Source organism: Bos mutus, chromosome 23, assembly GCF_027580195.1.
Source record: "Bos mutus isolate GX-2022 chromosome 23, NWIPB_WYAK_1.1, whole genome shotgun sequence".
Classification (NCBI taxonomy): Eukaryota; Metazoa; Chordata; class Mammalia; order Artiodactyla; family Bovidae; genus Bos; species Bos mutus.
The window spans coordinates 8,614,969-8,637,639 of record NC_091639.1 but is presented as its reverse complement, the minus strand read 5'-3'; the positions used below and the strand labels follow the sequence as shown (position 1 = coordinate 8,637,639).

Genomic DNA, 22,671 nt, shown 5'->3' with positions numbered 1-22,671 from the left:
ATATGTATATTTAGTGGAATTCCACCCAGTCATGAAAAAGAATGAGCTCTTCCCATCTGTGACAACGTGGACGGACCCTGGCAGGGATGAAGAAAGATAGAGACCGTGTGATCTCACTTACACGTGGAATCTAAAAAGCAGAAGAAATGAACAAACTTAAGAAAATGGAAGTGGAGATGTGGATGCTGAGAACAGAGAGGTCGTGGCTTGTGGAAAGGGATGGCGGGTGAGAGAGGTGGGTGAGGAGATTAAGAGGTACAAACCTCCAGTCACAAAATAAATGAGGCAGAGTAAGAAATGTGCATCGCGGGGACTATAGTCAGTAACTGTGTAATACCTTTGTATGGTGACATACTGTGAACAGACTTATCCGTGGGAACCATTTTGAAATGTATAGCAATGTGGAATCACTATGCTATATACCAGGAACTAACGGTGTTGTGAGAGTGAAGTCACTCAGCCGTGTCCGACTCTTTGCGACCCCTTGGACTGTAGCCTACCAGGCTCCTCTGTCCAGGGGATTTTCCAGGCAAGAGTACTGGAGTGGGTTGCCATTTCCTTCTCTAACAGTGTTGTAGGTTAATTATATTTCACAAATAAACAAATGAACTCATAGAAAAAGAGATCAGATTTGTGGTTACCAGCAGTGGGAGTGGGAGAGGTTATTGAATGGAGGTAGTCAGAAGACACATTTCAAGTCATAAGATAAAAAGTACTAGGGATGTAATAGACAACATGAGAAATATAATTAACATTGCTATAGCTCATATATGAAAGTTGTAAAGAAGTAAAGTCTGAGTTCCCATCACAAGGAAAACAATTCTTTCTAATATATATACTTTTGTACTCCTCTCTGGATAGAGCAATTGACCCTTCTGTCAATAAACAGATAGGTTAGGGACTTTAGAGATAGGACAGCAAATGATAATCAAATGAGGTCAACAGGTGAATCTGCATAAAAGTACATAAATATTCTTTGTACTATTTTATTTTTGCAAATTTTCCATAAGTTTTACATAATTTCTAATAAAAATTTAAAAGTACTAGTAAAAATGTTTCCTTCTTTCTATTTGCAAGTTTGCAAGGATTAGAGATGACATCCCATCATTACTTTAATCTTTCTGAAAAGTTATCATGTCAGCCATTCCCACAGGCTGCAGATGAATACAGTAATGATCTTAAGGGTAATCGATTCTACATTTATGCTAGAGGTGTTTGAATTTTTGTTAAAAAATTTATTCTAGAATAGCATTGTCAAACAGATGAAAGAATCGGGGCTGCATAGATTAAGTATACATGTTACACTATTTTGTGTATCTAACACAAGTTAGATATATAAGAACCTTTATACCTCGCAATTAAACCCAGTTAAAATCAGTGTGATGTCACTAAGTAGAGTGATGGTACTGAAAATCATTTATGTAGAAAATGCAAAATGCCAATAATGAAGATGAATGTTATTAACTACAATATCAAGCCAATAAGATTGCAGCAGTAACTTGCATAGGTTTTAAATAGGCTTAACACCAATGTACCAAAAAGGCTTTTGTGCTTTTTATTGAAGCTAAATTTAGTATGTAGCTGCTGAGATATTTTTTCTTTTCTATACATATGTATGCTTTGCTAGATAACCAAGAATCTGAGGAGCTGTTATTGGCACATCTTAGAGCTCTCCGCTTCAACTTGTAATTAAAGGAGCTGTCCATTCTGCATAGTTCTGCTATTTATTCCTATTTCTATGTGGCTAATTTTGTGGGGCCCACAAAGGAGAGGGTATGGGTGCCTAGTTTTTCCCACTGCTTCCCAGCATTCTGTCTCCTTGGTATTCAGTGTTGTGCAACTTCGAGCAGGGGTACACTATTCACATCACAGCCCATGTAAGTAGAATTATGGAATTGTGAAGGGCACAGCTTGTGTGGCCATACCCCAAGGTGCTGCTGCTGCTGCTAAGTCGCTTCAGTCGTGTCCAACTCTGTGCGACCCCATAGATGGCAGCCCACCAGGCTCCCCCATCCCTGGCATTCTCCAGGCAAGAACACTGGAGTGGGTTGCCATTTCCTTCTCCAATGCATGAAAGTGAAAAGGGAAAGTGAAGTCGCTCAGTCATGTCTGACTCTTAGCGACCCCATGGACTGCAGCCTACCAGGCTCCTCCATCCATGGGATTTTCCAGGCAGGAGAACTGGAGTGGGGTGCCATCGCCTTCTCCGACGGTGGTGGCTTCCCAAAGAGATGGTTCCATGTCTGGGCATTCAGACCAGCCCTGTTCCCTGTAGCCTCATGGGTCTCACATTGACTTTGCTCTGACTCTTCCTTTAGGGCTTCAGTACCTGGGTCTGATGTCTGGATAAAGATGAATACAATACTATTTAATACTATTGAATAGCTACCATAACATTGCATAGTGGTTTCTCCCCTGGAAGGACTAATATTTTGGTTTATATAAAATTGTGCGTTGTTCTAAAACTACTTAAAAGATATCAGATCATATCAGTCACTCAGTCGTGTCCGACTCTTTGCGACCCCATGAATCGCAGCACGCCAGGCCTCCCTGTCCATCACCAACTCCCGGAGTTCACTCAGACTCACGTCCATCGAGTCAGTGAGGCCATCCAGCCATCTCATCCTCTGTCGTCCCCTTCTCCTCCTGCCCCCAATCCCTCCCAGCGTCAGAGTCTTTTCCAATGAGTCAACTCTTCGCGTGAGGTGGCCAAAATACTGGAGTTTCAGCTTTAGCATCATTCCTTCCAAAGAAATCCCAGGGCTGATTTCCTTCAAATGGACTGGTTGGATCTCCTTGCAGTCCAAGGGACTCTCAAGAGTCTTCTCCAACACCACAGTTCAAAAGCATCAATTCTTCGGTGCTCAGCCTTCTTCACAGTCCAACTCTCACATCCATACATGACCACAGGAAAAACCATAGCCTTGACTAGACGGACCTTTGTTGGCAAAGTAATATCTCTGCGTTTTAATATGCTATCTAGGTGGGTCATAACTTTCCTTCCAAGGAGTAAGCATCTTTTAATTTCATGGCTGCAGTCACCATCTGCAGTGATTTTGGAGCCCAGAAAAATAAACTCTGACACTGTTTCCATTGTTCCCCCATCTATTTCCCATGAAGTGATGGGACCGGATGCCATGATCTTCGTTTTCTGAATGTTGAGCTTTAAGCCAACTTTTTCACTCTCCACTTTCACTTTCATCAAGAGGCTTTTGAGTTCCTCTTCACTTTCTGCCATAATGGTGGTGTCATCTGCATATCTGAGGTTATTGATATTTCTCCCAGCAATCTTGTTTCCAGTTTGTGTTTCTTCCAGTCCAGCGATTCTCATGATGTACTCTGCATATAAGTTAAATAAACAGGGTGACAATATACAGCCTTGACATACTCCTTTTCCTATTTGGAACCAGTCTGTTGTTCCATGTCTAGTTCTAACTGTTTCCTGACCTGCGTACAGATTTCTCAAGAGGCAGGTCAGGTGGTCTGGTATTCCCATCTCTTTCAGAATTTTCCACAGTTTATTGTGATCCACACAGTCAAAGGCTTTGGCATAGTCAATAAAGCAGAAATAGATGTTTTTCTGGAACTCTCTTGCTTTTTCCATGATCCAGCGGATGTTGGCAATTTGATCTCTGGTTCCTCTGCCTTTTCTAAAACCAGCTTGAACATCAGGAAGTTCACGGTTCACATATTGCTGAAGCCTGGCTTGGAGAATTTTGAGCATTACTTTACTAGCATGTGAGATGAGTGCAATTGTGTGGTAGTTTGAGCATTCTTTGGCATTGCCTTTCTTTGGGATTGGAATGAAAACTGACCTTTTCCAGTCCTGTTGCCACTGCTGAGTTTTCCAAATTTGCTGGCATGTTGACAACAAAAGAGTCCGAAATGCAGTACTTGGATGCAGTCTCAAAAACGACAGAATGATCTCTGTTCGTTTCCAAGGCAAACCATTCAATATCACAGTAATCCAAGTCTATGCCCCAACCAGTAACGCTGAAGAAGCTGAAGTTGAATGGTTCTATGAAGACCTACAAGACCTTTTAGAACTAACACCCAAAAAAGGTGTCCTTTTCATTATAGGTGACTGGAGTGCAAAAGTAGGAAGTCAAGAAACACCTGGAGTAACAGGCAAATTTGGCCTTGGAATACGGAATGAAGCAGGGCAAAGACTAATAGAGTTTTGCCAAGAAAATGCACTGGTCATAACAAACACCCTCTTCCAACAACACAAGAGAAGACTCTATACATGGACATCACCAGATGGTCAACACCGAAATCAGATGGATTACATTCTTTTAAGCCAAAGATAGAGAAGCTCTATACAGTCAGCAAAAACAAGACCAGGAGCTGACTGTGGCTCAGACCATGAACTCGTTATTGCCAAATTCAGACTTAAATTGAAGAAAGTAGGGAAAACCATTCAGGTATGACCTAAATCAAATCCCTTATGATTATACAATGTAAGTGAGAAATAGTTTTAAGGGCTGATAGATAGAGTGCCTGATGAACTATGGAATGAGGTTCATGACATTGTACAGGAGACAGGGATCAAAACCATCCCCATGGAAAAGAAATGCAAAAAAGCAAAATGGCTGTCTGGGGAGGACTTACAAATAGCTGTGAAAAGAAGAGAAGCGAAAAGCAAAGGCGAAAAGGAAAGATAAACATCTGAATGCAGAGTTCCAAAGAATAGCAAGAAGAGATAAGAAAGCCTTCTTCAGCGATCAATGCAAAGAAATAGAGGAAAACAACAGAATGGGAAAGACTAGAGATCTCTTCAAGAAAATCAGAGATACCAAAGGAATATTTCATGCAAAGATGGGCTCGATAAAGGACAGAAATGGTATGGACCTAACAGAAGCAGAAGATATTAAGAAGAGATGGCAAGAATACACAGAAGAACTGAACAAAAAAGATCTTCATGACCCAGATAATCACGATGGTGTGATCACTCACCTAGAGCCAGACGTCCTGGAATGTGAAGTCAAGTGGGCCTTAGAAAGCATCACTACGAACAAAGCTAGTGGAGGTGATAGAATTCCAGTTGAGCTATTCCAAATCCTGAAAGATGATGCTGTGAAAGTGCTTAAAAGATATAAGATATACTAAATAAAAACTGTTCGAGTATAGGAACCATGTCCTCTGTGTTTTGGAGACGTTTTCTGCTTCCCCGAATACGTGTATGGTGTGATAGCCAGCCTCCAGATGGCTCCTAGGGATCCCCAACGCTTGGCATTCACATCCACGCCCTCCCACACTCAATCAGTGCTGGTCTCTGTGACCATTAGAATATGGTGGAAGCGATGGTGTATCAGGAAATGCATTGCAACTTCTGTCTTGCTTTCTTTTGGAGTCTTGGGAGAAGCCAGGTGCAGTGTCACAGGGACACCCAAAAAGCCAGTGAATAGGCTCATGTGGCAAGAAACTGAGGCCTCCTGCCAAGTGCCATCTGCATGAGCCATCTTCAAAGCCCCAGAGAAGCCCTGGGACTGATGATGACTGCAGCCCTGACCAGCATCCTGACTCTGAGCCACAACAACCCAACTAAGACATTCTTGAGTTTCTGACCTACAGAAACTATGAGATAATAAATGTTTGCTGTTTTAAGTCACTACATTTTGGGGTAACATGATATGCAGCACTAGATAAGTAATACACATGGGTTCTCAGTGGACTGAGAGCACAATTCATGAGTGCTTCGATGCCATCTGTGGCTACCAGAAATCCCAAACCTTAAACAGTTTGATGGATTAATTGGCAAATTGTAAGACAGAAGATTCAAACAGAAATTAGGAAAACAGTATCAAATGACAGTTCAAATTTTCCCACTGGAAAGCCTTTCATTTCCTTCTCTTCAATCATCGCCTGTTGAAACTCTGCCCATCTTTTACGGCTCAAATGTTTTTATTTCCACCCCAAATCTAGCATCAATGTGAGAATGTGGCATTTTCCACTCTATCTCTACCTGTGGCACTTTGTAATTTGTATGACTGTGTAAATAATGTGGATGCTATTTTCCTTCCAGACAGTATGAAATAAAAGTTAACTAGCTACACAGGCTTTGAGGTTTATACCCCAATTCCATACTTAATAGTTGAATGATTTCATGTAAGTCACTTGTCCCCTGTATATCTGTAAGATGGACCTTACATAGTACCTACATCTTAGGGTTGCTATGAGGATTTAAACATGTAATCTATGTAAAGTCTTCAGCAAAAGAAATTCCCAATAAACATTCATTATATTAAAACTATTATTCCTAGCCAGCTCCAAGTAAAGCTTGTCACTGTGAAATTAAACCTTGGCATAATTCCCAAGCTGAATGCTTATTAGATCGTGGAAAAAAGTTAGTGAGCTCTCCAAGCTTTAGTTTCCTTATATGTAAACTAGAAATAAAATAAACTCTCTCACTGGGCCTTGGGAGGATAAAACATTATATAACAAATGTAAAACACCAAACACAGAGCCTGACAAATGGTAGGCGGGCAACAAATGTTCATTGCTTCCTTTCCTCTCAGTTTCTTAAAGTAGATACTGAGCAGGGTGGCTGGGGGCTGGCTGCTAAACATGCTAGATGCAAAAGGGAAAATGTGTTTCAGGCCTGGTATGTTGAATTGAGTCGGACATAAACCTAAACAGCTTTGTGTTGTTGAACATGCCTGGTTAAGACATACAAGTCACTTTCCCCATCTTATTTAATAGCACAGGTAATGTTAAACCTTATTTATTTTTACGTTACTTTCATTTATTTATATTTCCTACATGGTCAGTTTTCAGTAGTTGCTGTAATTAATGACATAATCTGAGATCTAAAGATTCTAATATTTCTAATTCATGTTCAGTGAATGAAAGGGTGACATACACTTGGACATACCTTTGTGTGCGAACTACTGGCCTTGGTCACTTGCAAAGTGATCTTAGGGGCAAAGACAATGGGTCTGAGTTCCACTGGAGCCCCACGCACAGTAACAGGATGTAGATGTACAGGCGTCAGACTAGCCAGTAGGAGACCAGGTTCCAGCCCCAGATGTGCCACCATCTGGCTGTCTGTTTTAGATAAATTATTTTTTTCCAGAAGGGCAGGCTGTTGCAGGGGAAAGTGAGTCAGTGTTCACATTTGAATCCTCACTCTGCCTCTTCAGATTTGATAATTCCACTGAGCTTTAGTTTCTAAGAAATTGGGGGCAGTCATGTCTAACTCATAGCTTTGTGATTTTGAATGAAATAAACACATGTAGCTTCTAGTACACGGTAGGTATTTAATAAACAAATGCTTGCTTTTCTTTCTTCTCTGACCCTCAGTTTCATCATCTGTAAAATGGGCCAGTTGAATTAAGTTACTGCTGGTTCTAATGTTCTGTTACTGTAGGAACTACACTATTAAATGGCACTTGCTATTTGAATGCAGTGAAGTGCTTTATCTAGCTATAATAAGAACAAAAGCATTTGTGGTAGTGTGGAGAAGGGAAAACCCAAAAATTCCTAAATGTATGTGTCTAAGAAGGCCTGCCCAGTACAGATTCAGTAATTATTTAATTTGCATTCTGTTGTGTCTACAGATGGGCAGATGATAGCAATCAAATCATAGGGTATTAGTCAGAGACTCTGTATAGTAAATAGTAGCAGAACAGATCCAGTAACATCAAGCCAGTTGCCAAAGTCACCCTTTGGGCAAAAACAATGTGTGGTTGGTTGACCTTTTCCTCTTTTTTTCCCCCAAATCATGTCCTGATTATTTCCTAAGTTAGTTAGAATCAACCACCCCAAGACATAAATTATTTACTTATTTTAAATTAAGATAGAGAAAATGAAAGGTAATCAATTCAAGGAGCTTGATTTAGGTTGAAAAAATATGTGTGTGCATGAGTCTGTGTGCCCATGTATATAAAAAGAGTGTGAGAACATTCAGTCTTATACAGCTTATAAAGAGGGCTTATTTTTATTAATAGATGATGGGCTAATTGAGTTTTTTGTGTGTGTTTTGTTGTTCACCTAACTTTTCTGTAATTATTATATGCTACGGGTTACAGTCCATAGGGTGGCAAAGAGTCAGACATGACTGAAGTGACTCAGCATGCAAGCACCTTGGTAGTAGAGGGAAAATGAGTTCTAAGTATAACAAGAAGCTTAGGAGACTTAGGGGACTTAGGCGGGCTCCCCAGGTGGCACTACTGGTAAACAATCCGCCTGCCAATGCGGGAGAACTAAGAGGTGTAGTTTCCATCCCTGGGTGGGGAAGATCCCCTGAAAAAGTGAATGGCACCCCACTTTAGTATTCTTGCCTGGGAAATCCCATGGACAGAGGAGCCTGGAGGGCTACAGTCCATGGGGCCACGAAGGGTCGGACACGACTGAAGCGACCTAGCGTATGGGGACTTAGGCAGATTTCCTCCCTCTTCTCCACCCATCCCTGCAATTCAACCTAAAGGTCAGAGGACCTCACCATCCCCTTGTGACAATTCCCCAAGTAAATAAGGCAAAAATTCACTTTAAGAAACTGAACCTAAGGGTCTAGGTTCATAGAATGTTGCCACATTTGTATCTTGTAACACTGATGCATTCTACCATTTGAAATCCATGAACATCTTTGCATCCTTGTACCACTGCTCCTGGAAGTCTTCCCTACTGCTGCCATGGACACCAGTATCCTACAGGAGGTAGTGGGAAGAGTCACAAGGCTCAGGATTATCATTCTAGCTCCATTCCTAGTAGCTGTGTGGGTTTGGGAAGTGACTTGATGATTGGAAACATGGGTTACTTCACCAGTAACATGGGGATAATAAGAAGTATGTCACAAGTTTCCTATTCCAGGAATAACTGAGACCATAAATACCAAGTCCCTGGCACTGAAAATGTGGGTCTGCTTTTCACTGTCATTTCCTCTTGTAACTTCTGGGTACACGTGTGTCCAGATTACTGAGGAAGCATAGGATATGGGGCTAGTGTAAAAAGTCAGCTGTCTGGGATGATGTGTGAAGTGGGATCTTGCTTTCCAAAGACAAGGATTAAGCTGGACTAAGCCAAGTAATATTTTCTCCACTTGTGACCTATCAAATTTAGTCATCAAATAATGCATTATCAACTAAAAGGAACAGAAGATCTTACTGTGTAAGTTCAAAAGAAAAGTAAGGTCTGTTTTTAACTAACTGTAGCTGAATCTCTTTTTTTTTCTTCCTTTGCAACATTCTGTGACAGCCTATATTTCTCTAAAATGATAGAGCTGCATTGAGACTTTTTTTTAACAAACTTGTTTTCTTTAGATGCTCTCATAAGTGTTAACTCGGAATTTTCTTCTTATAAAAACACAAGCCTGAATTTGAATAATATTGCTAACTTCAGACATTTGGTTCATGTAAATATTTCAGATGGACTATTAATTTTAAGTACTAGGGAGAAAATATTGTATTTACAGGGAAAACTTCTAATTTAGAAAATAAATGTTTCCTTTAAATAACCTCCCAATCCTTCAAATAATATGAAAGGAAAATTAAAGGCCTAAAGGAACTACACATTCTGAGGCAGTTGTAAAACATGTTAGTGAAATTATTTTAGGAATTACCTAGGTACATAAAATGTTTTAGATGGTTTTCCAAACTTTACAGAACCACCCTGGAATCCCTCCCTCTCCATCTTTACACTCTTCCCTTATCTTCTTTCTTAGTGAACAGCTTCATTATCCATCCAATGAGGATGACAGTTAATCCGCCTTTGCATGCTTAGGAATTCCAAACCTGATATTGAATCCCTAAGGATATCTAATGCAGAGGAGATCTGTTGTCAGATCTGTTTTTATCTTTTCTTGGACACTAACTTAGAATCACATCTTTCTCCCCACGTATGCGCGCACACGTGCACACACACACAGCCCTCTCATTTGGATACCCTCATCTGTGCTAACAAAACTCCCAGTGTTCAGATTCTCTTAGCATTTATCTTTCAGGACTGAAATCACTGCTTTATCTGCCTCTGTATTAGACAGCTAGCTACATGAGGCCAGGGGATGTGTCTGTTGAGCTCGAATCCCCAGCTATAGTTAGTGTTCCAAAAACAGTGAATTTTGGATAAATATAATCGAATTTTTATTGCATTTCATTCATTTACCTCTCTAGGCTCCATTTTCCTTATTTATGAAAGTAAAGAATTAGACTAGTCAAATTCTATACCCCATAATGTTTGTATTAAAAGCATCTGAGAGCTGCCAAAATAAAACAAAACCACCCCTTAACATAGGAAAACTCATATTATCTCACTTGACTCTCAAAGATTCTGATCTGTATACTTGGGCAAGGGCTGTAGAATTTGCTTCTGAAATGTAACAAGGTTTAGAATCTGGAAGCTCTGAGCTCTAGACATCATTCAAATGTTCTGTGCTTCCTACAGAAGAGATGCTAAATTTCTGAATCTGTTGTTTAAGGTCTCTTTCTTTGAACTCTGCTTTGTTTTCCAGTCTCAGGTATCACCTTCACCTTGCATCTTCTGATCCAGTCGCACTGAATTGCTTACAGAAAGACCTATCCCTGCTGGCTTTTTGTGCAAGGAATGCACCACTGTTGTGCTGACTGAAGCATGAAGTTTAGGTACAAACTCTTCCAAAAACATTTCTCTGATACTTTCTCTTCCCTTTTAGACCCTTTATTTTGCTTCTATAAAGGTATTTTTTATTGTACTATATCATCTTTGAGCTTCTTGAAGACACAGAACAGTTATTCAACTAGTGCTCTTTCCTTATTGTGGCAAATTATTCCTTAAACAAGTATTCACTGAGAATCTGTTATCTAAATTTACATCATTTTATACTCATACTAATAATATTGCAAGCATTGTTAATATCTTGCAAATGGGGAAACAAAGGCTTATAGAGGTTCAGTCACTTGAATAACCAGCCTCATGGCTGTTTACTAGTTGGAACTGAATTAGCTTCCAGGACTTTCTGATGTTACTTTCTTCACATTACCATGTTTTCTTAAGGGAACAAAAGAATGAAGAGAAATATGATTTGAAGTAGATTCTCTCAAATCTATTTCCTTATTCCTAAGTAAATGCTGACTCATTTTTAAAATTGAGGTGACATTGGTTCATGACATTATATAAGTTTTGTGGCTGCAATATTATATTTCCACTTCTTTATACACTCTAGAGTATTCACCACGAAAAGTTTGGTTTCCATTTATCACCGTACAGTCAACACCCTTTATGCATTTCAGCCTCCCTAAAATTGATTCATTCAGATCACCTCTTAGAAGCCACATTTGGATAAACTAGAGTTTCCTGTAAACTCAGAGGAAATCAGTACAGTTTAGCCAATGTTGTTGTTGGTTTTTTTAATTTATTTATTTATTTTAATTGGAGGCTAATTACTTTTTACGATACTGTGGTGGTTTTTGCCATACTTTGACGTTAATCAGCCATGGGTATACATGTGTGCCCCATCCCGAAACCCCCTCCCACCTTCCTTCCTATCTCATCCCTCTAGCCAATGTTTTAAGAGAGTTTGCAGGAAAAAAATTCTCAGTAGTAAAATCATAAAGAGGATTCCTTTGGGATTTGTTAGCAACTTAATTTAAAAATTGAAGTTTTATGCTTTTCTTGTTCTTGTGTTTTAAGGCTGTTCCACCCTGCCAAGAAGGCTTCCCTGGTGGCTCATATGGTAAAGAAACTGCCTGCAATGCAGGCGACCCTGGGTCAGGAATATCCCCTGGAGAAGGGAATAGCTACTCACTCCAGTCTTCTTGTCTGGAGAATTACATGGACAGAGGAGCCTAGTGGGCTACAGTTCTCGGTGTTGCAAAGAGCCAGACACAACTGAGCGACATACTTTCACTTCTTTCACCTCACGTTCACCTTGCTAAGGGCTTGGAAATTTGAATTAGGAATAAATGGTGGTAGAGAAGATCAGAGATGGCATGAAGGTTTTTCTTGGGGAGCTTCAGGCCCTGCCACTTTCCTCTAAAGCTTGACAAGACGAAAAGATAATTAACATGAGAGCTAATATTTATTAAATGCATATTAGGTACTTGACATTTTGCTTAGTGTTTTATATTTATTTGTTGAGGGTTTCCAAATGTTAGTCATTTCTATATCACTTGTATGGATTTTGCAAGGTCTAAGTGTCACCTACACTATTATTTACTTAATGTTTTTCCTTCAGTGGACTTTACTCATTTTTTCCCCCTTTTGTTCTAAGCCATGCCATGCTCAGTGACGTCAGTAACGTTTGACTCTTGCGACCCCATGGACTGTAGCCCACCAGGCTCCTCTGTCCATGGAATCTTTCAGGCAAGAACACTGGCGTGGGTTGCCATGCCCTCCTCCAGGGGATCTTCCCGACTCAGGGATCAAACATTCACCTCCTCTATCTCTGGCACTGCAGGCAGATTCTTTATTGCTGAGACACCTGGGAAGCCCTTAATTCTAAGCAATAGTCCACAAATATGAAGTCTGTTACATATTTCTATACTCAATTAGTTTTCAATTTACATCTTTTCTAAAACACAATAAAATGAATTTTAAAAAGTGCAAGTGTTACCTGAAAAGCATATTGGACCACAGTTTGGGAAACACTTTGTTTCATTTAAACCCTCAAAAGAACCCTTTGCGTTGAGAACTTATTATCTTTTGCATTCAAAAGGGAAAAGTGAGGCAAAAAGAGTAAATAACTTGCCTAATATTATAAGCTGAAAAGTGAAAATCAGTCTGAACTCAGATCTGTGTTATTCCACAACCCAAGCCCTAAAATATTATGACATTCTTCTCCAGCCTTGGGAAAGATTTCAGTCATACCTCCACAATTTTGCATATGCCATGACTGTAATTTTGTAAAAATATGAATGTGCTTGAAATTGAAAGTAAAATAAAAAATTAAAATAGATGTGTGGGGTTGATTTTCCTTTCCATTTCCCCCCAAACACCTTAATATTTTACCCTTGCTTTGCTTTTGGGTTTCCCAGGTGGTGCTGGTGGCAAAGAACCCCCCTGCTGGTTCAGGAGATGCAAGAGACGTGGGTCTGATCTTCCTGGAAGATCCCCTGGAGGAGGAAGTGGTAACCCATTCTAGGATTCTTGCCTGGAGAATCCCATGAACAGAGGAGCCTGACAGGCTACAGTCCACAGGGTCACAAAGAGTTGGACACGACTGAGCGTCTGAGTACGTTTTGCTTTTATGATTGAAAAAAGGTACAGAGATCTCTAAGACAATCTCTCTGATCAGTCCTAACATTTCAGAGGTCCGATTTAATACCAATATTCATCCAGCAGTAGTAGTTGCTCAGTTGTGTCGGACTATTTGTGACCCCATGGACTGTAGCCCACCAGGCTCCTCAATCCGTGTATAATTGTGTGGGTCTGATTGTTTATTAAAATTTTCTCAAAAATATTAAAAATGGTATTTATTGTCTATGAGCTGATTTTGATGCTTTAGGCTCTCTGTCCTTGCTTCTGCTGGCTCAGTTAGAGAGGGTGGTACTGAAAGTTTTTAGGAACAGATTTGTTTGAGTAATGAGGAGTGAGAATTTTTTCCAAGCACCTGTGAATTGTTTATGCTAATTGGGTCATAGCTGATGCTGCCTGTGTGTGGGCTGCGTCTTTAGTCCACTCTCTATATGCTGTATGTGAAAGCAGGCGTTATTAATCGAGCAGTTATTTTATTGTATTTTCGTATGACTTTCTTCCTCTCTGTGTCTCATCCTCTCATCTTCTCTTTTGCCTCTTGTCCTTATGCCCTACTTACGAGCCCTGAATCACAGTATGTGACAAAGCAGGTGCTTGCTGGGGGCAAAGGCACAGAAAGCAATGGAAAGCCATGTGCATGTAAACGGACGGCACCGAGAAGCTACTTTGTGTGCAGAGAAATGTCCTGTTCAAGGGCACACCCAGAAACGGGAGCTTGGGCTTCACGGTCATCTATATATGCACAGAATTGGCAGGCTGGCTATCTCCACAATATCTTCCTTCTCGATCTGCGTTCACCCTCTCCTTCATAATGTTCCCTGCATTAAACACAGGTTTGGAGAGCCTGAATGCGAGCAATTACAGGTCTAAAATGGAGTGTGTGGGAGGTTAAGAGGGAAGGCTTGGTAGTTAGCTTGTCACCCATGAGTGAAGCACAGCAGGCTGCTTCCTGGCTAGAGCTACAGAGAGAAAAAAACAACCAGAAAAATGCCCCAAACTGAGTATTTGTTGAGGGCAATGACTTCAGCATCATAAAAACAAGGCTGGAAACTACATAAGAAAACTGTCGCCTGAAGCACCTCTCAGAGACAAGGGTCTGAAAAGTAGTCTGATGACACGTTAACTACTTGGTTAAGGACATCCCCACAAAGACAGAAAAGATGCAGCCCGTTTTGCTGTGCTGGCCCTAGCAGAGCTCTGAGGGGCAGATGGGTGAATGGAAACGGTTAGGTCCAGCTGGCAGCTGTGCCCTCAGTGAGGACACAGCTGCTTTAGAATCACTGTTTTTGCCTCAGTCCTTAAAGAGCGAATTATGAGCTACGTGTAAGAAAGTTTCAGGGGACGGACATGGAGAAGGAATATAACCTGCTCAGGTGTCTGGCTCCAATGTAGGGCTTAGGTGGGTATCCACGGCCACCTTCCAGGAGCGTGAACGGCAGCCAGCTTGAGGATTAAGCATTCCCAAGTATAAGGACTTGCCTAGGTAGTAAAGGTCTGAAGAAGGAAGGAGAAAGGAATCTCAACTAAAGGACAGCCCAGAGCTAGTTTCTGGAACGTGTTCAGAGCAGCTTTTGACTTGATCTCAAGTAAGTTCATCAGAGTAAATGTTGAGGGGTTCAAGCCTTCCTTTTATTTTTAGGCAAAATAAAAACTCAGCCTTCACAGACTATTGTATATTAAAAAGTCCTTCTAAGAAGGATACTATTCAGGAACCCCTGGAAATCGATTTTAAAAGGTTAATTCTTTTCAATAGTGCACCAACTCCCTCCTGCTGTATTTTCTTTTTGCTTTTGCTTTTTTCCCCCCTGCTTTATAGAAGGTACATCAGAGTTGATGACTTTCTTCCATTTCCTGCTTCTCTATGTATTTGAAAATTAATTTTGCCTGTCCCTCCCCTCAGCCTTAAGCAGAGTCTCTATTTCCAACTAAAGATTTTAATTATTTAAAGGTCTTAGGGAGTTTTTATTTTCTCTATCATGAATTGTCAAAAGTCCTTTCCTTGAATCCCAAGTTTCTCTTTGTAACGCAGATTTAAGCATTTTCATTCCTTTAGTTCCACCGAGACCTTTAGTAAATCTTAATACTTCCACTGTATATCAAGGATGGTACTAGGCATCCAGAATATGGTATTTAAGATCACCACCATCTATGTAGGTAACAGGCACCTAATAACAAAACAAGAGTTTCAGTAACTAATCAATAATAACAATGTACCAAGCACTTCATAAGCACACCTCCTTCATTCTCAGAAACCCCTATGAATGTGGATCTAGTATTATATGCATTTTGATTAGGACCCTGAGGCTTAGAGAAGTAAAGCCATCTATATGAACTCATGCATCTAGTAAGTGGTGGAAGCAGAATAATATAATATGCTAGTGGCTAGAATATAAGCTAATCAGAATATTATGGGAGAAAGTCCTGGAAAAGTCAGGCAAGACATCACAGAGGAGGCGACGTTGGAGCTGGGTCATAAACACCAGGAAAGAAAATAGCAGGCACTGGGGAATTCCCTGGCTGTCCAGTGGTTAGGACTCTTATGCTTTCTCTGCCAAGGGTGCATGTTCAATCCCTGGTCAGGGAACTAAGATCCCACACAAAAAAAAGAGAAAGAGAAAGAAAGAAAGAAAATAGCATGAACACTTTCTATGTAGATGACTGTTGTTAACAATTTGCAAACAACTGAGTGCAATCAAATGTCTTTTGTCTCTTGGGGCCACGTGAAGAAGTCCCAGGGGCTTAGACTTTAGGTTTACAGTACGTTAAACTCAAAGCTAAAGACTGAAAAAGACTTCCCTCATAGCTCAGTTGGTAAAGAATCCACCTGCAATGCAGGAGACGTGGGTTTAATCCCTGGGTCGGAAGATCCCCTGAAGAAGGGAATGGCAACCCACTCCAGTATCCTTGCCTGGAGAATCCCATGGACAGAGGAGCCTGGCGGGCTACAGTCCATGGGGTCGCTCAGAGTTGGACACGACCGAGCGACTAAACCACCAAAGACTGAAAAACCAGCTGTTCTGGCAGATTTCACAGGGTGGAGAAAAGAGGAGCTGGAAGCTAGTTGGGGTGGGGGACAGGGCGGGAAATGGTGGAGAGAGGGGGTTTTAGATGAGTTTCTGACTTAGCTGCTCACCGGGGCATTCATCAGTTGTCAAAACTGGCGTTTTCCTTTGTCGAACAAGACAATGTAGACGACAGAAAAGATGCATTAGGATGAAGTAACGACTACAGCACCTGGTTCCAGTGCCAGGAGTGATTTAAAATGATAAAAGAGGGGGCAATTGTGAGCAGGAGTCATAAATTTGATCGTCTAGTAACATTAGACAAATGGCTGCCTTTTTATGTATTTTCCCTTTTGAATGTCATTTAAACACCCAAAGATATTGATGGTCTTGGAGGAAAGAACCTGAACACAGTAGAGAGGGCATGATTGGTGTGGTAAGAAGAGACCTATTGCTCCATCCAGGAGGTCTTTGGTCTCCTCCACCTTCTCAGGATGAGCTCTGTGATCTGGGCATGTGGCTGAACCACTCTGAGCTTCCCCATCTTCAGAGGTGTGACTTGGTCACAAACGTTATGTTTACTGCCTGTGGGGTTGTTGGAGTCAGATATCCTTGAATTCAGCTTCTGACTACGCTATGATTTAAATGTATGAAAGTCAAAGTGTTAGTTGCTTAGTCGGGTCCGACTCTTTTCGACACCATGGACTGTAGCCCCCCAGGCTCCTCTGTCCTTGGCATTCTCCAGGCAAGAATACTGGAGTGGGTAGCCATTCCCTTCTCCAGGGAACTTAAATGACAGTCTTTTCTAATCTGTGAAATGAGCATTATAACTCCTCTTTTGCTAAATTTCTTTGAGGATTCACAGATACAATGAATACGCAGAGTGCAGCACTGATGCGTAGTCCAGTCTTTAAAAAAAAAGCCCACTTGCACCTTTCCAATGGTTTGGATTTCTTTAAAGGGAAAGACATAGATAAAGATACTCAGGCAAGAATAGCTGCATGATTGTGCTGAAACCTCCTTTCCTGTAAAATGGGAGGTCAGAAGTTCACAGCCCCGGTTGCACATTTGAATCACCCGGCATAATTTGATAGATTCCCAAGTGTGGGACTCACACCAAGGATTCTGACTTAATTGGTTTTGTCCCAGGACTCCAGCCTTGAGGCCACAGAAGCTTACCAGGTGTTTCTAATGTGCTCCAGGTTCAATCATTGCCTCTCACACTTTAGCATAAATTGCCTCGCTATCTTGTTAACTTTAGATTCCGATTCTCTAGGTCTAGGATGTCTGAAACTCTGGCATTCTTAACAAGTTCCCTGATGACACAGAGGCTGCTAGTCTGGAGCTGAGCTGAGTGATTAATGCTTCATAACGCTAGTTCTCAACCTTCAGGGTTCACCAGAATAACCCAGCGGCTTGTGTAAAATGTGGCACTGGGACCTGGGTCGGGCCCTTACCAATTCTGGATTACTTGGTTTAGGGCAAGGGTAGAGAAAAATCACTGAACTATAGTGTTCATTTCAACCTAAAATCCTGTGATGCCAATTTGGTGATTTTATGATTTCCCTCCCAGCTTAGGTAAAAAAAAGTATGACTCTGAAGCTGAGTGTGTGGGAGATCATTGTCAGAAGCATGAAAGACGGGTGATTGCAAGTTACGTGATGTCAGGATGTGACTGGTCTTGATATCACGTGCATCTTCAGCCTCCACAATTTTCCCTTTGTGTTAATGGGGACTTTTGCAGGACTCCCTGTGTGAGCCGTATTTACTGTTGAAGAAGCATCACAGGTGAACCGGGAGGGCATCCTTCACTGGCGGGAGATGAACAGGATGACTCTGGACTTTTTTTCTGCTCCTTGTTAACACATCATGGTTTCTACAGCAGAATCCCTCAGGAGAAGCGAGCTCATCTTCCCTACCCAGAGATCAAACCAAGGGAATAATGGAGATGGGGGGAAATAACAAGCCTGCTTTATTCAGCAGAGCAGAGGACTGGCTTTTAAAAAACTCTCTGGGAATTTCAGCAGAATCTGTCCCAGAACAGATCTTAGATCATTTTTCTCTTTTTCTTATCTTTCTGGATTCCTCTTGCTTTTAGTAGCTCAAAATATCCTCTACCCAGGGACAGGCTTTTTGCCCCTTTCCAAGAGAAAGTGAAAAACAACCTTAATGGGGTCACAAACATTGCAATTCTCGTTGTTGCTTTGGATAACCATTCATGTAATTAATATAGAAGGGCTGTTTCCCCAAAAGTTTATGAATTTGTACCCCAACTGATGCAAGGAAAGTAATGTGTGGAAAATGAAATTATTTTCTTGGTTTCCCCTTTAAAATACTTACACCTGTCCTTGATCAGTCTATTGACAAGTCTGCATTGCCTCAAGAATGCACAACCCAGTAAAAGGCAATAATCATACATCAGTTTAGCCAACCAAATCCTAAGTCGTCCACATTCCAGGTACTTAATACAGTATTTCCATGTGGGCCTTCTTTATAGAAGAGGGTATCCAGTGGGGGCTGCTCGACCTCACTAACATCCCCCTGAGGCTGGGCTGGGCTGGGCTGGCCGTGGAGAAAGCTGCTGTGTGCTGCATTGTAGCAGCAGCGAAAGGCCCTGATTGCTCCACATGCCTTTCTCAAGAGCCAGCCACCGTCCTGCCCTCCTTTCCCTCGTCCTGCGGGCCTTGCCATTGGCTTTCGACATCCACTCTACCACCTGTGCATTTGGTTCAGAAAGGGAAGGTGTAAGCCCCGGTCCTCAGCCCTCTGCACACTCACTGGAGTCCCTTCTTCGGGCTGAGGGCCTTGTGGTCCAGGGAGGTGGTGTCTGTGCTGAGCGGAAGGAAGCTGCTGTGAGGGAGCTGGAAAAATGCAGTGACAAGTCACAGTGGCAGCAAGTCACTCCCCAGCCAGGAGACCCTGGGGATGATTAGTCCTAGGCGATGGGGCTCTGGGGAAGCTGTTGGGAGAGGGGTTCTCAGTTTTAAAGTGAAAGGAAGGATAGAAGTTTCTCTTGGTACTCCCTGTTTTTCAGTTTTGCCCCAAAATTTACTTAAAATTGACTTTTTGTGTGTGTGCTAAAAAAAATAGGAGGTTCAGTCTTATCAGGTAGCACTTTTGTTTGTAAGGCAGTGGCTTCCTTTCAAATCTCAGAGAAGGGACAGCCTTTTGCAAAGATGTTTATTTTATTGCTTTGCTCATGTATGGTGTTTCCCATGTGGCAGTTGAAAGCATTTTCAAATCTTACCTCATTAGTGCTCTTAACAACTCATGACTTGGGCCTATGCATGACTGAAGGGCTGAACAACAACACTGTTCCCATTTTTCAGGGGAGGACATTGAAAGTCAAAGAGGTTAGTTTTCCCAGGTTGACTGTGGCAGACCCAGGGTTTGAACCTCGGCAGTCAGGGTCTGGTTGTAACCACTGTGTCATCCTCCCTCTAATGGTGAGGAAAGTGGCCCCGTTCTGGGGTGGAAGGAGAGAAATCAGACAGGATGGACTGGTTCTTAAATGTTGGTCCTCAGAATAGTGGGATATCTGGGTAATCATCATTGGACCTCTTACTTAAAATGCAAACTCCTAGGTCTTATACTCGGATTTCTGATTCAAGAAGTCAGGGGGTTTATGAAAAACCCACCTGGATGTTGTTTAGGGAGCCCCCACTCTTACTACAGATCCACAACTCCTTCATTGGAATATCATTCTGATTATCCCCAAATGAACGTCCTATCAGGCAGCCGAGGCAGCTTACGCTACCACCTCCCATGCACTTTCCAGCCTTTCCAGCTCTGGTGTCTAAACCACAGTCACCGATGGTGACAGTTCTGACCACTCCACCCCCGGCTCCATCTGCCGACAACCACCAGGCTGCCTTGAGTCCTCTGAGCCTCCCACACCCTGACTGCTTTCCTTCCGTCAATGCCTGGAGCCCACAGCTCTTAAAGGCTTAAACCGTGGCTCCTGCAAGGCAAAATGGGCATCTTTAGTATCTGTGATTTGCTCCCTTTCTCTGCTCTGTTAACAGAAGTGCAGCTCAGGTGCATGACCCCCAAGCACCAGCATTATTCTCCTGTTCAAATGGAGTGGACAGATGCAGCAGTGTTTCAACACAGAACCAGAGATGGGATGGAGCCCTGCCTCAGCTCCCCCGTTTCTTCTGGCCTCCGTCTGCATCTGCTCCTAGCAGCTTCTTCCAGACCCAGAAGGCGCTGGAGGATCTGGCCAGCATCTCAGGCTTCTGCTAACTCAGTAACATTCTCATGTCTCTTTCAGTGGCTGAGAGGAGCGATGCTGACTACACGTACCCACAGGGATGAGAAGAATTAGCTGTTGCTGATGTGCATACTGACCCAAGCCCATCAACCAGATAATTACCAGTCTCTGTTGCCTTTAAGACTGGATCCTATCCAGGAAAATGGAAGCAGAGAAGGAGGAGGCTTGCAAGCCACTGAAGTTGCTATGAGAATTTGGCGTGAGAGCCAGGCAAAACCAAATCAGAAGAGACAACTGGGAAACCCAAGGCAGAAGTCAGCAGGGCCCTGTGTGAAGTGCCCAGTAGCACGTAGCAGTGAAAGATGCCAGCTTTGTCAAAACAGCATCTATCCTTTTTAGTTCTCCCTCGTGACTTCCAAGAATTCAACTACTTCTCTATTTAAGGATATGGACATTGCCTTTCTCTCTGTGTTACTTGTACCATTTGGGATATGCCCATGCTCAGGTTTCCTGATTACCTTAAATAGTCCACGGAAAAGGGAAAATAGGCTTTAAAAAACTCTCCTGCCTGTCGGGAGAGCCCATGTAATCCCCCAGCCTCATTCTGTACTTCAGTGTGCACGCACAAGTTTCTAAGTGCACCCTGGAACAGAAGAACAAGCAAAGTGGAGCCTCATTGACCATCTTAAAATCTATAATTTAAATGTATACATCAGCCACACTTCACAACAGGCAAGTTCCTTTGTGTTCCCCAAGGACACTGCTGATTGCTCGAGTCTGTGATTGAATTCATCTAAAATAGATCAGGATGCTGTTTGTAGGAGTTCAAAGCCTCTCTCAGGAGCCTCTCACCCAGCTGGATTTCAGACAGAGAGGTCAGGGTGCCCTGGGTCTTCTCCAGTTCAGAGGCTGAAAACTCCACCTTTTCCTGGGGCTAAAAGCATCCTTGAAGTCTTTCAATCTTACACTTTGGTTGCAACGAGGTGGGGGCATCATTTTCTAACATAGCTTTCCAAGGGGCATTTGTACAAAAGCTGGGTAGGTTGCTTTTGAACCAAATCAAGAAGTTTAGGTTAATTCATTTTGCTGTATGCCTGCCTCCATGCCAGAAACAGCTCGGTAGGGGTTACCAACTGAGAAATCCCAGTTGTTGAATTCCTGCAGCAGAGCTTACACTGCTACAGGCCACAGGGCATTGTTAATATAAAACCAACATGCAAATGAGAGGAGTTTCCTGTCTTTAATTACCTTGAGCTCCTTGGCTGTAGAAGAATCTCTGAGCCGACTCAACATCCAAGAGTCTAGGAGCAGACTCCACATCCAGAAAATAATCCATTTTGGGATAATCCATGCTTGATGTTCCAGAAACAAGAGTTTTAAGGCAAAATAGTCACTTGTATTGCCTATGGGAGAGAAAAAAAAATCCACAATACTTTAGACTGTCAAATATGATTTGGAGATAAGAAATATCCCATTAAACATGCCATTATTTGACTGACATTTCCAGTTTTAAATCCATCTGTCAACAGAGCTTTCCTACTGTATAAGAAAATGAAGCATTTCACCAACATTTATTAAAAGTAATATATTCTACTCAGAAAATACAGGTGATCCAGGCTAAAGAGAGATAACATACCAGTTTTTCTTTGCTGTGTATTAACTGGAAAATAAGCTTTTAAATTTTCATGCTGTTTTCAAAAGGTCTGATAAATGACATCATTAAGTATCAGCTGTTCTGAACATTGATCCTTAATTGATCCAGGGACTTACAATCCCCCTTGAGCAGTGAGCACTAACCTGGGAATCAGAGCCTCCACTTACAGATGCCTTGCATTTATGACACATGCTAACATGTTTGCTGTAAAAATGCCTTGCGTTCCTTCCTTGTAGTGATTTCCTCCAGCACGTTTTATAAAGTGCTAAAGACCATCACCTGCTTGCCTCTGACACAGGCTGCTTATGAAAAAGAAATCTGGTTTGCCAAGCACCAGCAATTATTTCCGAATTGCAATGATCCCCATAATATTATCATGCCTGTCAGGAAGCTAATATATTTCATTAAAAAAAAAAAAAAGCCTGTTAGGTTCTTTCTAGCATATGTAGTCTTTCTCAGATACTTGCACAAACGTAGTATCTATTTCTGCAGGATGTTTTTGGAAAGAAGTAACAAGACCAAGTCATTAAAATCAAACTCAGAAGGATAATCTAATTCGTTTTTCTTTCTAACAGTGCATATTTTAAGAAGCCAAATCTGCTACAAGGAAACTTTTAAAAATATCCAAAAGCTAC

General features: G+C 41.8%; 1 protein-coding gene across 1 annotated transcript in view; it reads right to left on the bottom strand.

Moving 5' to 3' along the window:
- LOC138984943 (phosphatase and actin regulator 1-like) overlaps positions 1-21,767 on the bottom strand; it is a 29,628-nt gene extending 7,861 nt beyond the window's left edge. Inside the window, exon 1 of the mRNA XM_070360949.1 lies at positions 21,631-21,767. Within this exon, the coding sequence (XP_070217050.1) occupies positions 21,631-21,733 (103 nt within the window). The 5' untranslated portion in view covers positions 21,734-21,767. The remainder of the gene's footprint in view (positions 1-21,630) is intronic.
- Positions 21,768-22,671: the final 904 nt, after the last annotated feature.